General features: G+C 38.0%; 1 protein-coding gene across 1 annotated transcript in view; it reads left to right on the forward strand.

Annotated features, from left to right (window-relative positions):
• Window positions 1-15,362, forward strand: part of LOC109078057 (ephrin type-A receptor 3) — a 63,612-nt gene that overhangs the window by 32,652 nt on the left and 15,598 nt on the right. The window contains exons 6-11 of the mRNA XM_042751588.1: window positions 22-134; window positions 2,215-2,377; window positions 4,114-4,222; window positions 14,147-14,214; window positions 14,689-14,814; window positions 14,954-15,139. Coding sequence (XP_042607522.1) covers window positions 22-134; window positions 2,215-2,377; window positions 4,114-4,222; window positions 14,147-14,214; window positions 14,689-14,814; window positions 14,954-15,139 — 765 coding nt within the window. The remainder of the gene's footprint in view (window positions 1-21; window positions 135-2,214; window positions 2,378-4,113; window positions 4,223-14,146; window positions 14,215-14,688; window positions 14,815-14,953; window positions 15,140-15,362) is intronic.

A 15,362-nucleotide genomic window follows, 5' to 3' on the forward strand; every position in this document is an offset into this window, starting at 1 on the left:
CTCTCTCTCTTTCTTTTTCAGTGAGCGTCATCTTAAAGGAAAGGAAGGGCACCGACAGTGTAACGCTGGCATGGCAGGGTCCAGAACCTTCTGACGGGACCGTGGTGGAATATGAAGTCACCTATTATGAAAAGGTTAGACGATTTGGTGTACGCTGATCTTCATGACCTTTTGGCCCTATGTGAGTCCTTCGTGCACTGATTTGACATATGGCAGCTCACTTTTATCGTACCCTGGGGAGAGACTGTAATGTTAACACAGACATGCTTCATTCGGTCCCAATTAACATTCATGGATCTCCTGTCTGCCAAAAACCTTTGAGGTTGTCACATTTTAGACTTGATGACATTATTGTCCTGAACAAATTACAGAGGTTTTGTTTCGATGGGCAGCAAAAATCGAATTTTTACTTCATCCAACTGAAACCCCTTTGGTTTTTTAGGCTGAACAGACAGAAAAACACATGAAATGTGATATATTATTTACAAATCCATATGCGATTATGTTTGAAATCCGATTCAAACCTTGTCCATGTGTGGTTTGAAATCCGATTAAAATAAGATTCTCATTCTAAATGATCAAATCTAATTTCTAGTAGTCTTTCTGACGTCATCATTTGAAACATATTGCATATGTAATGTCATATAAAGTGTGCAGTATTGTTGGGAATTGGGTCTGAATAGTAAATAATGTGAAATACTATGTAGTAAGGCAATTTATTATGGCCTGTAACTGATAAACACACATTAAAATTCTATTGTAATTTTAAATATATGAAATATGTGTGTGTGTGTGTGTGTGTGTGTGTGTGTATATATATATGTATATATATATATATATATATATATATATATATATATATATATATAATATCGTTATAAATATAATCTTCGTTTCCTCACAATTTTTGTTAAAATACAATGTTTTCCCACATTCTCTCATTTTATGGCTTATAACCAATAAATATAGATTAGAATTGTGTTCTAATATTAAGTATATAAATTTTTTTATTATATTAAAATACTATTCAGTACAATTGTGTCTAAGTAATTAAAAATTAAATTTAAAATAAATTATTTTAAATATGTATATATACTACGGATAAGGTATCACAATATTATAATGTGCCATATGAAATGTGCATATTAATTATATGATATACGAAAGCTTATATTTAACAGTGTTAAACGGTTAAGATGAACTCAAAGTGATTGTTAGATGAACACAAATGTGATGTAAATGTAAAAAAATAGCAGAAATGAGCATGCACAATTAAATATATCTCCAATGTAATTCAATTACTGATATGGTACAGATGTATACTTAGTGTGAACTGCTTTCTGCAGTGACCTTTCTATACACAGGGTAAGTGATTTCATGTTCAGTTGTTTAGATCCCTCGGTGACACCCTCCTGTACCACTGTACTTGGCTGTGTGGCATGAAAACAGGGTGATGGGTAATTATTATGATTTATTTAGGTGATCATGGGCTATGTGGCTTTTAGATGGAGCGCACAGATGGATAGGCTTGGCTGCCGCTGTGTCCGCGATCCGTTTGATGCCGCCTGTTTGGCCCATCTTAGATTTAATAGCACCACAGGAAATATGGCCATCCCTCTCTCGCAGGGCGTGGCGTTCCTGTCTGGAACGTTAGATTTCCCTAAGCGAGCTGCCACATGCCTCTTTAGCAAAGGGCTTACATGAAGGAAGATGAATGGATATCGATAAGCTGTGAAATATTAACATGAGCACACTGTACGGAATTCTCCTTAGGATTAGACAATGAGAATTGGACAATGAGGCGACAGATCCAAGTCAATAGGATTGATGTCATTTATCTGGATAAATTTCCATTACTGGAAGCCGAAAAGCTGTTAGGCCCTTAAAAAAATTATTTTCAGTTCAATCCGTCTATGTGAAAAGCATTGTGTTAGTCATTGGCAGGATGTACTTGAATGAGCACTAAATTCCATCTGAGCTAATTGCTAATTGGCAATTGACTGATTTGAATCCAATCTGCATGCTTTGTTCTCTTGTTCTTCGTTTTTTCTGTGAATGTGAGTCGATGCATTATGGATGATTCGACAAAGTTCATCTAGACTCCTGGGGTTTGCAGGACAGGAAGGGATTCAGGTATCAGTGTGAGGGATCAAGACATCCGTCTTCATTGAAAGCAGCCTTGTTCACTTATTATTCCATTCTTTCCTACTATAGAACCAGCAGGATCAGAACTACACTGTGCTGAAGACCAAATCCAACAGTATGACGGTGGATGGACTCAAGCCGGGAACCACATACATCTTCCGGATTCGAGCCCGTACAGATGGAGGCTATGGGAACTACAGGGGAGAGATTGAGTTGGAGACGAGCCATGAAGGTGAGTGAAAAACCATCTTTCATGCACCTTCATAAACCGTCCAGAAATGTTTGACCTGTATAAGATCCCTTGCTTCCAGCAGTAAAGACCTCCTTTACTTCCTGGTGATTGGCCACAGTGTTCTCCTCTAGTTTTTAGAGAACTGACTATGAAATCTGACCCTGAAATTATCACTTTAAAATGGACAGTTCTGCTCCTGGATGCTGATTGGTGGATACCATATGTTCCAATTGCACAATATAGTTTCATTACACAAAACACTTGTTCACCATATCACTACTGAAATTGCTTACATGTCAGACTATATCCAATAGCAAAAGGATATTTTTTAATGAATTTGCTGCAAAATAACATTCTAATGAAATTTTGTGTGCTTAAAAATTCTCAACAAGGCTCTTCAATTGAACTCTATTGTGCTAAATTGCCAGCTTACAGTTAGGCTAATGAGCCACATCATGTAAGAAATGCATATTGTGATTATTATAAAAAATATAATTATTTATTGAATATTTGCTTTTTTATTATAATGCTGATGCTTCATTAAAGTAATAAGCCTCTGAAATTACAGAAATTTGTAAAAATGCATTACAATTTTAACATAGTTAAGTTTTATTATTTATTAGAAACCCATTCACACTATCCTTGATTTTGTAGATACCTCTATGATTTCTGACTTTGTAAGTGCCACCAAACCCCTGATTTCTTATTCACAACTGAATATCTTCATATTTTCAAGGACATTTGTCTCGGCCAAACTGTAACCTGTGTCACACGCATGTATTTCTCCATCACATGCCGTTGATTGAATTTCCGATCCGCTGCCCGCATTGAAAGAGGCTGTGAAATATTCATACATGTGAACACATTCAATTAGTCCCCTGAGATAGACGAGGCTCCTCACGTGCTGCAGTTTGCTCTCTTGCTGCGGTGTTTGAAGTCTGAACATGTAGATTTTCTGTCAGTGTTCCTCTGAATTGTGAGCAGCTTCAGCTGAGAGTAGGCAGATGCCCCGCTGTGTTTGTCTCATAGTTTGTGTACCATATGGTACACACCACCATTCTGTGCGCATAATTAGAGCGACACTTTCTTAAATCTTTTTATTGGAACATTATCTGGAAAAATTCAGCTTATTTTACATCCCTTTGTTTGTTTACTAAAATATTATTCATGATTATTTTTGTTTATGATATAACACATGTTAATGATGTCAGAATAGTTGCCATGGTATTAATAAAGCATTTTAACAGTTTCTAATTGTGTTTAATATGTGGTACTATACTATTTTCTTAATTATCACAGTTGCTTAGACATTGATTGGTAGATAACAGTAAATAAATAGTAATGTATTAATTTTAAAACAGCATATTTGTACTTTTAAACAATTTAAGAAAAATTAAATGTATAAAAACTGTACACATTTTAAGAATTGTGAAACATTGTTTAATCCAATGGAGAACACCTAAAAAAAAAAAAAAAAAAAAATATATATATATATATATATATATATATATATATATATATATATATATATATATATATATACATACATATAAAATATGTATATTATATGTATATCTATATACACACATTTTTTATGCATTCATAGAAATTTTACCTAAAATCATGAATCTAAACTATGGATATTATATATGCCAAACTGTGGTAAATTTTCACAAATGCAGAAAGCACTGAAGATAATCGCTGCTTTAATGTTGGTTTCACTCTCTTTCTATTAGATGTGCTGGCCGTTGGAGATCCCAACCAGCAAACCATACTGGCCATCTCTGTGGCAGGCGGTGCAGTGCTTCTGGTCTTGCTAGTGGCCTGTTTTGTTGTGAGTGGGCGGTAAGAGTAATTTACTATTCTTCTGTAAGCTTTCTCTGCTTTTAGATTCAGACCGTACCTTATTCATTAAAAATAAACCAACCCCAAGCATGCAGCCTTCTGTAGATGAAAAAGCAATTAATTGGCAACTTCTACACTGACAGACTTGGATGAATCAGTGCTAATCTGGGTTCTTTAACCATCAACAAATCCATACGAAAGATAAAGAAACCATGTTTCATTTAATCAGCGAAGAAGCGTAAATATAGATAGACAGAACCGAGCAAATGAGATGTTGTTGTGCGTCTGTCAGTGTCTGTATGCCTTTGTATGTGTGCGTTTACACAAAATCAAAAGGACACAAAATTGTTTAGCCCTCTGATTGCATAGCGTGATCTGTAGAGATGAAAGCACACTTGAGAGAACAATTGAAGAGACAGACATAAGGGAGAAAAGCAAGAGTAGGGACACTGTACGGCTGAGAACGAGGGAGCTAATGAAATGGAAATGAAAGGGGGATCTGAGGAGACGAGGAACAGAAAGCAGAAAATAAACCACTCTCAATGACATGAAATGGTCAGAATGAGTCATGAGCTGAGCTTTGTGTAGGTGTGCGCCCTTTTGTCTTCCTTACATTGTTATATTCAAAGTTGGGTTTCAGTAAACTGTAATTTTGTTATAAATAAATATAAAAAAAAATAGAAATAGAAATTTATATATAAAAAAATAGAAATTATTTGTAAAATATAAATGTGCGTGTATGTATATACTGTGTGTATATATATATGTGCGTGTATGTATATACTGTGTGTATATATATAAATATATATATATATATATAATATATATATATATATATATATATATATATATATATATATATATATATCTGTGTGTATATATATAAAAAATTTGTATACATTTCTCATATAAAAAAATTAATAAATAAAACAAGTTGACAAAGGCAATGTGCAGCTACCCAATTTAATTTCTCCTAGCAATATTGCAGAAAGACTGGCATCTTTACAGCTTCTTATTTTAGTATTGACCGGCACTCGCATTTCTATTTCAAAGGCTGATTTACTAGGGATTTTTCGACTGTTGTATGCTATATGATCCAGTATGTTGTAACACAGAATAAGATTTCTGTCTGCTTTGCAATTTGTTACCCATAATGCACTGTGACAGAAAGGTCCCGTAGGATGTGTTATGTCGGCCAAGTTTATGCTTGCAAGCCAAAACCTTGGTGCTGCCACCTCTTATTCATGGTTTCCACCATCCCAATGCATGTGTGACTGCTTGTGGGAAGACCCTCATAGAAGCAATAAAAACAGTTTTGATGCTGATCTCGAATGACGTGTTTCTAGTGTGGCGTGGAGGCCAATGAATCGTAATGGTGAGTGAAGCTAAACTCTGCAATTGCATTCAGTCCCTTGGCATTGAATTATACTGAGCTATATATACTGGACTTAACCAAGTATTCAGTTCACAGTGACCTCTGTTCTTTTACTGCTTTCAGAACCTCAGCTGAGCTTTGAAAGAGTGAGGCCTTTCCATTATTGACAGTTTGAGGTCATTGATTTCTGATTCTCTTGCTGAGCTGAAAACATTCATCAGTTTTTTACAGTTTAACTCAAGTGGGAATCATAAGCAAGATGTTAAGGTTTCGAATGATTAACTTGAGCAAGGTCATGGGAGATCTAAAGAGATTTTTTGTTTTGTTTTGACACAATTTATACAGCAGAATTTAAGATTTGTGACCAGTCAGGGTTTCTTGGTAATGTTAAGGAATTTTAAATGTGTGATTTGTGATATAAATACCTAAAAGTTCTCAAAAGTAAGAAAATTTCTGTTCTGCATTTCCATTTCTATAATTTTTAATGACATTTTTTCTCTGTAATTCTCTAAAAATGTTTTTCTTTGTGCATGCATTTTTCCCTCCTTTTTTAAATGTAATTAATTATCTCTAGTAATCATGAAGAGCTGGAACAAATCATGGAAATGCATTGGTCAAGAGCGATGGGAACACTGGCCCATGAGTTTGTCTTCTGTTTGCACATAAAAGTTGAGGTTGGTCAGAGAAATATGAAGAGTTCAGGCATGTTTAGTGTGTTCAACTTTGTTTTTGCACTGATTTGGGCTCCCAGTGATTTGGAGTTGGCCAGCATTCTGGTACTTGATGAGGAAAAAACAGCTTTAATTGGCTGGTGATGATGCTGGCAGATGGTCTTCGTTTGTCTTTCACTTCCCCCTATTTTCTGCTTATTTCCAGGAAAGCAATTAAAAAAGAAGGACACACTATAAAGACTTTAAAAATCCTTGTGATTGTGTCTATGGAACATTTCAGTACAATGACAGATGCCGCAGTATTCTAGCAGGTGCCTACTACCCAAAGACTCGTACATTTGCAAGTCTGAAGAGCATTGTTTGCCAGCCATGAAAACGAATTGAAGACTTCAAGCTTCTGATATTAAAACAATTCCCTTTACCTTGAGTTGGACAGCCTCCAAACCATTCGCTAATGCTCATGTTGAATGGAATTACTGCAGTTTAATGATGAAATCTAGAAGCCACATGGCTGTTTTCTGCAGGAGTGATAAATGAATTGTCGGTTAATATTCCATTATTGGGGTTATTGCATTTCTGATTAGTGGTTATGTGTTTGTGTTATGCGAGGAACCTTTTCGCCTTTTTTCCCCCTGCCTGTCTTACTCAATCACATCAAGGTTTGGCAGATTTGTAGTGTGCTAAATCATGCAAGAAGGGGAAAAAAATTATACACTGTGTAATAAAATAAGTGCACGCCATATAACAGCTGCTCTCTGATGGTTGAATATTCTATGGGACTCTTCAAAAATGAGTAAATGATTCAATTCTATGAAACTGTACAAACACAAAATTATCCAGTTTAGATGGCAAACATCCTTTTAAACAAAAAATGGTGCACCAGTTAGAACTATTGTGATATAGCAGCTGAAAACATATACAATCATAAACTGAGAGATTTCAGTGCCACAATTCTCTCTGTGTAGTGAAAACCACAGTATGGTTGATGCCATTTGATTCCATTTAAGGGGAAGTAGATTTCATTCACTATCAACCAACGTGAGTGAATGTAGCTTTTAAATGTGTTTTGTTATTCAGTTCTTTGTTTGAGCAGTGTAGATCATGCTTTGCAGGCACAGCCGAGGGCTTAATGGGTCTTGTTCGGTTGATTTAGTGCAGACATTACCTGTATCTCGCCCTTGGGTTTGATACCATACCGTGACTGTTTAGTCAGTCCATTTGTATATGTTTAACAGAGAAATATAGCAACACATTCAAGTACACACACAAAATGGAATTACTATGCCATTCCAAAATGGTTGCATGAGCGTGTTCGGTTGTTAAACAGGGTTGCTTTTTCCGAACAGATCCATCTGGCTATTCCAGTGCCTTTCCAAGTAGAAATCACTGGCTGTGTAACCCCTGAGCACATCATGACTCGCTCACTCTCGGCACGCAGCTTCACTTAGAATTTCATTTCCACATGTTTGATGGCAGGCCAGCTGTAGATGTGTCTGGGCGCGTCAGCAGGACATTCCGGAATATATAAGTGGATGATATGTTGGATGCATGTGCAATGGCTGGAGATGAGACAAGGATGTGCCATCAATCAGCTCGCTTTTCTTCTGGATTTCAATTAGCGTAATGAACCCTTCTCAACTGATAGAGTCAATGTTTTTAAAACACCTGTCAGAGGAGCTTAGAATTTATGATTGTCTATTTCCTCTAAACACATGATCATTTCCTCTTTTTGTAATTAGCCTGATTGTAAATCTATTTTTTATCCTCAGATAGGAGGAAAGGTTTACAGAGATGTCTCTAGGGACCACATTGTCCATTTCTAGTTGCAAAAAAATCTGATTTATTGTTATCATTCTGTTCCATTTTGTATGGAAGCTTGTTTCCGCCACTGAATAAAAAAAAAGGTAATTGCAGCCTTTTATCTCACAATTCTGACTTTTTTTCTCGCAATTCCGAGTTCACATCTCACAATTCAGACAATTTTTTTCTCAGAATTGCATGATGCAAACTCGCAATTCTGACTTTTTTTCTCTCAGAATTGTGAGATATAAACAATTACTAAATAAAAGTTTTAATTTCTGTATATACTGACTCCCAGCTTTTAAATGGTATAGTGTATAGTGTTACACTTGGAGTAAGACTGGAGTAATGATGCTGAATTTAGCTTTGATCACAGGAATAAATTACATTTTAAAATATATTCAAATAGAAAGCAGTTATTTAAAATAGTACAAATATTTCACAATATTACTGCTTTAGCAAATGCAACTTTCTATATTTTGGATCAAATAAATGCAGGCTTGGTCAGCAGAAGAGAATTCTTTACAAAAACATTAAAAATCTTACTGTTCAAAAGTTTTGACTGGTATTGTCATGCTGAAATATATAAATGAACATCACATACCTGGCACATACCTTATATTACTCGCTGCTTTGTTTGCTGTGAAGTGGGTGTTTACCCGCCGCGTAGACGATTGTAATATCAATAACCCATTCAGTGCGTGGGCGTGGTCGCATTAGATATAATGAAGGGAGACGTGAAAGACTGGACATTGCATTGTTTTCATATGGAATACTTTATCACAGAATATTTGTTTTCAATAAGATTTTAAAAGGAGACATGTAAAGCTTTCTATAGATCTATCTCTCATGTCTCTGTGTTGAGTATTTGCTGAGTTACAGTTCATTTTATTGACGCGTTTCTAAATGAAGATCACGCAGAACCAAGGCGGCAGACAACGCACCCTGTTTGTTTTCTTTATTTTATAAATGCACAAAGTTTTGTTGTTATTATGTGTGTATACAAATAAAGTAGAGCTTTTACAGATTCGATTAATGTATTGATTTTATCTGTACGATCAAAAGTGAAAGGGTAATTTGAGTTATTTTCGGAGTTATCAGGAGAAGATGCCACAAAACGCGTATTAGCATTGATTGACTCCAGAGGGTTAAAAGTTTCACTCTCTACAGATATATTTTTCATGTCTGTAATAAGGCAAGAATACACAGAATTTTGAAGTGACACACTCAAGTTCACAAAGTCTGAGATGGCAGAAAGCGCATCCTGTTTGCTTTGATTATTTTACAAAAGCACAGTGTTTCATTGTAATTGTGAGTGCACACAAATAAAAGTAGAGTCTTTACAGATACGAAAGATGCATTACTCTTATCTGTTTGACCAAAAATGATGATGTATTTTAAGAGCAAATGGTCACAGTGTCGCCTCCATCTGTCCTGTAGTAGCCCAAATGCATTGATCAGCTTCCACACTCCGAACAAACACACGAACAGCGCACGTTTTTCTAGGCTAACATTGGATTGAGCTGCCATGTAAAGTTGCTACTACATACATATTTCAAAAGATAAGCCATATTTAAGGTCTATGAATGTTAGGTGAGCGTATGGATGTCCTGCTCAATATAGCCCCACAGTGTGCATATTGGATTCAAATGAGTGAAAGGAAGGTTGAAAGGTGGGATCATGCTTCACTTTAGAAGCTACTGGATCTCCTGCTGTGGCATGGGAAGTGTTTCATCAGCATGTTGAGCGACTAACGCTTAGTCAACTATTAGGGGGCAGCCCTACCTTGTACTTCTCTGAAAAAGCTTGCAAAATTAAAAACTTATGGAGAGAAATCATAAATAATCAATGATATTGACCAGCAAACGTTATGGCTCAAGGATGTATTGACTCTTTCTTTACAGATTTTTTCAGATAAAATACATGTTTCAGTGAACCGTTCCTAATGGGGAAGTCGTGGCCTAATGGTTAGAGAGTCGGACTCCCAATCGAAGGGTTGTGAGTTCGAGTCTCGGGCCGGCAGGAATTGTGGGTGGGGCGAGTGCATGTACAGTTCTCTCTCCACCTTCAATACCATGACTTAGGTGCCCTTGAGCAAGGCATCGAACCCCCAACTGCTCCCCGGGCACCGCAGCATAAAATGACTGCCCACTGCTCCGGGTGTGTGTTCACAGTGTGTGTGTGTGTTCACTGCTCTGTGTGTGTGCACTTCGGATGGGTTAAATGCAGAGCACGAATTCTGAGTATGGGTCACCATACTTGGCTGAATGTCACGTCACTTTCACTTTCCAAATTAACACTGTCCTTTAGGAGAACAGACACGTGGCAACATGCAAGGACATCAGTTGAATTTTGTTCTGTTGTTCTTGCCACCCTACTGGGATGTATTTACCATGCCAGTGGCTTGGCATGTCCTTGTAGCAGGTGAAAGCCGGAGCTGGCCTGCCGTCCACTACATGCTGAACAGATCTCGAGACCCAGCTGGAAGCTGCTTTACCTCATTAGCTCAATGAGCTGGAGTATCATTGTGTAATGAACTAGTTTGAGGGTCAGAGGACAAGAGTTACCACAGTGTTTTATGCTTATAGCACATCATCTCATGCTGAGGCTGTTTGAGGAAACCATTGGTTCTTTGTCTGATCGGATCGAATTTATATTGCCACATTATTTATGTACATATATGCTTAAAAATCAATTACAGCAAAAGAAAAAGCTTGCACGGGATACACCATCGGAACAGCTTGTCACTGGGGCATTATCCTTGAAGAGACAAATTTGTTTCTTATCTACACCTACAATGTGCATAGTAGTACCTTAGAGTAGTAATGTACTGTAATACTTTTGCTTTAGAACAGGTTACATGCCAGCATTTAGTACTTAAGCTATGTATGAGCAATAATATTGTCTTGACAAGCACTTAATATGTCTATTTTCTCAATCTCTCCATTACATCTTTTTGTTAATGCTTATGGCAAACTCTGAGTCAGCTCTCACTCATCGTTCCCTCAAGCTGGCCAGACAGTTTAAGAGTCTCTTTGCTTTAGCACCATGCCACTCGACGCCCCTTTCTCAAAGGCACAGAGAAAGATATGAGCCCTGTCAGCAGATACAAAGCTGCACCGCTGCACTGTCACCTGCAGATACAAGCTTCACACTGTGAGAGCGGGAGAAAGACAAAAGAGAGGAAGAAGAAAGGAAAAAGAAACTGGGTCATAGACAAAAGGGCTTCCAGCGGTGTAGGGCTGCGAAACGTCTTTATCACCGCACAAAAGGGATTTGAGGAATGCTTCCGAGTTGAAAAATGTGTTAATTGCAGAGTCCTAGACGCTAGTCTGTCAAGTTTCTTTTTTTTTTTTTTTTTTATCCGCCGTTATAACAGAATATGCAAATAGCCCCGTAGTGTGCATATTGCATTCAAATGAGTGACAGGTAGGTTGAAGGGTGGGATCACGCTTCACTTTAGAAGCTACCAGATCTCCCGCTGCGGCATAGGAAGTGTTTCATCAGTGTGTTGAGCGGCGCTGCGGCAGGTACAAGGGGGAGGGATCCATCTGCGGGACCTCGAGGGACGACAGGGCAGGTTAGAGAGCAAGTGGAGCCGGTTTCGGAGTTGATTTTCTCTCCCTGATTACCACATGCTTTAGTCGGGTGGCCCACCTCTGCGAACCCCTCCAGCCCTGCACCCCCTGTGCAAGCATGTTCCACTTAATAGACTGTGTTTCGAACACAGGACGGTTAAAGATCGGAGGGGTTGGGGGGTTGTAGGTGCACACTAGGCCCCGAGCATTTATTTTGGGGGGTGCATGTGTATATGTGGCTGATGAACAGGTGGGGTCTCCCTTGAGACCCCCAGTCTCATTAAAAGCAGCAGAGAGGAAACAACACACATGTACCTCTGAACCCCCAACCAGACGGGGCTGTACAACAGCTGAAAGTGAAAGATTTACCCCCCACTGCTCCATAGGGAGATGCAACAGACCGGATTAGAGGGGGTATGAATGAACCCAGCAGTCTTCCCATTATGTAATAGACCCCTAGGTCTGCTCTTGCCCCAACCCCGGCCTCGGGCCCAGATGCTTCGACTGCTCTGGAGCAGCTGAGCATGCTCTGGCTCTTGAATGAAGGGGACTCTGTATCCTGTATTGATTAGCATTGTTAATGGTGCATAAAATCAATACCAGAATCAAAATACTGGTGGTAACCCTGATGCATGATCGTTTCAACAGCTGCTACAGGAGTATTACTAGCTTAGCGTTTGATTGCAGAGTTCTGGTGATTTCTCACTGTCATTATGGACTGATTGTAGAGCAGAGTTCAGAGTTCTTGAGTGTCATTTTGAACTGAATCTGTCTATCTGTCCAGTTGTCGTTCTAGCAGTCGCTCGATTGATTCCATCTATTGTTCTAACTCTTGATATATCTATCTTTCTTTCAATCTAGATATAGTTCGATCAATCTAGATATCGTTCTGTCAGTCTAGATATCATTCTATTCTTCTGTTGCTCTATCCTTGTCATTCTGTCATGCTAACTATCATTCTATAATTCTATCTGTCATTCTGTCACTCGATACATCTATCAATCTAGATATAGTTAAATCAGTCTAGATATTGTTGTTAATCTAGATATAGTTCTGTCGATCTAGATATCATTCTATCGTTCTGTCTGTGACTATCCTACTATCTGTTGTTCTAGCATTCTGGTGTTCTATAATTCTGTCATTCTATTGTTCTGTCATTCTATCGTTCTATTCCTCAATATATAGTTCTTGATATTGTTATAGATATCTGTTATTGTTTCGTTCTCTTTCTATTTATTGTTCTGTCATTTTATCTACTGTTTTACCATTTATTCTGTTGTTCTGTCTATCATTCTTTTATCTGTTGTACTATTGTTCTATCATTCCAGATATCTGCTTTTTGTAAATCCAAATTAAATCACATTTCTGTCTATCATTTTATAAAACCAAAATTTTAATTGCAGTTCTGCATCCCTCATTTCAAGTTCAGTATTTGAACTGGAACCAAGGAAGCATAGTTATTTCAGTTCTGAATGGCACTCATCCATGGACTATAGACCTTCTAAAGGGGTATTTACAGTTTTTTTTTTGGTCATCTGTGTACACAATCATCCAACAGGCCTTTTTGACAGCTGTGTGCTTTCTCTCTGCTCGTTGCAGTTTAAAAACATTATCTTTTTAAAAAATGTACCTCATGACCGCTGCAATCTGCTCCATTCCCTTGCACTCTAGCTGGTTTTGGATGCAAGAACGAGTCCAGTGTGAATTCCCCCAAAGGCTTACGACTCATAATACTCTCTCTCCACTGTGGACCTCTTAGCTTTCTTTACCTGCAGTTAGAGGAAATGCCTTGCATTTTGTCATCTGTTATAGCACAAGAGAGACTCCAGTCTGCTTTTCTATTCGTAAGTGGATATTCACCCATATTATTGACCCAATGTCCTCTAGAAACCCATTTAGTATGGCTTTTTCCACCTGGTCCCCATCAAACGTGCCAGTCTGTAGACATTCTGCAGCCATTCACCACATTTCAGCATGCTGTATAATTACTATGGCTAGTCAGCCTGGGACATTACATTTTTGGCAATTCGTTCTTTTTAAAGACATGACAGGAAAAGGGAATGTGTGAGTGTGTGTCACTAAGAGGATTAAATGAATAATGAACATAATTATCAGTCCTACGTTGGCCACCTTTCCTCCCCAGTGTATTGGAATATTCATTATCTGGGGCATGTCCTTTTTCATGATAGCACTGTAAGAGGAATGATGTAGTTAATGATAAAGTCAGAAGTGTCAGGATTGTATTTTCCCGGTGCTAAAAAGCGGATTAAAGCAGTGAAATCCTTTACTAGGTGGGAAAACCGGACTCTAAAGACACATTATAGTTAAACTACACTGTAAAAAGATGATATATGTGACCAGATCAGGCCGCTGTAGATTTGATTCTATGGTCATTAACATTTTCTTAGTCTTGGGGGATTGGTTGGTTGATTTAGTGTGAGAGAAAGCATGTATTTCATTGTCTTGGTCTGTTTTAATTGTGCTTATTCTATTGTTCCAGGCGCTGTGGATATATTAAAGCAAAGCAAGACCCTGAGGAAGAGAAAATGCAGTTTCAGCATGGACGAGGTAATGCACACAGGTTTTTTTGGTCTTGGAAAATAACTCAAATCTTTTAAGATTAATCAGCAAAATATTGAGCTAAACTTTTTAAGATGGGTAATATAGTGCATTCAAAGAACATAGTTTTAGATATGTCATCAAATCAGGATAGTGTTTTTTCTGGCCAGTCAGACGGTGAACATAATTTGGTCTGGCTAGATGGATGAATAAAGAAAATGCATGTTTTTCCAGCAAATTGTCGGTTAGTGAACAGAGCCCCTGATGCATCTGCTGATAAATGGTGTCTCTGATCGCTCTAGTTGCCTAATGTGTGTTTTCTCTAATGACACTTTTCCTGCCTGCCAAAGACAATGTTTAATGAGGTTGAAAATGCGGCACTCCTCTCCTTTTAGGAAAATGGATGGTTCAGTCTAAGTAACTAAAATGACTGTAAAATAACCTGACCGTTATCCCCACTCCTACTGTGTTCTTGCATTGCAGTCAAACTTCCTGAAACCCGCACGTACATTCACCCACACACATATGAGGACCCCAACCAGGCGGTGCGAGACTTCGCCAAAGAGATCGAGGTTTCCAACATACGGATTGAGAGAGTTATTGGGGCTGGTAAGTCAAAATAAATTGACTCAAAAGCATGCCCTACTTATGTAAACCACCTGAACAGCTCACCAGGGGATTGTCATGCAATGAAATAAGGGATTGAGGGTAAATTCAATTAGTTGACAGGCTCTTGTTTGACTCCCAGGTGAGTTTGGAGAGGTCTGCAGTGGCCGTCTGAGGCTGCCCAGTAAGAGGGAGATCCAGGTGGCCATCAAGAGTCTGAAAGCCGGATATTCAGAGCAGCAGAGACGTGACTTTCTGGGTGAGGCCAGCATTATGGGCCAGTTTGACCATCCCAACATCATTCGACTGGAGGGAGTCGTCACCAGATGTAAGCATTTACATCCGAAACACATTTGCACATAACGTCTATTGCTGGAAATATTTTGTACCCCCTGTGTTTTCCACACAGAGATAATTGACCTTACAATCTTATCTTCAAAAAAACCCAAATAGCACGGTTCATGAATATTCATTTGAATAAATATGTATGACAATATTTATATCAGTGATTTTCTGCCCTACTTCTACTTTAGAATACAAATGTGCTATGA

This window comes from Cyprinus carpio, chromosome B24 (genome assembly GCF_018340385.1).
Source record: "Cyprinus carpio isolate SPL01 chromosome B24, ASM1834038v1, whole genome shotgun sequence".
Lineage (NCBI taxonomy): Eukaryota > Metazoa > Chordata > Actinopteri > Cypriniformes > Cyprinidae > Cyprinus > Cyprinus carpio.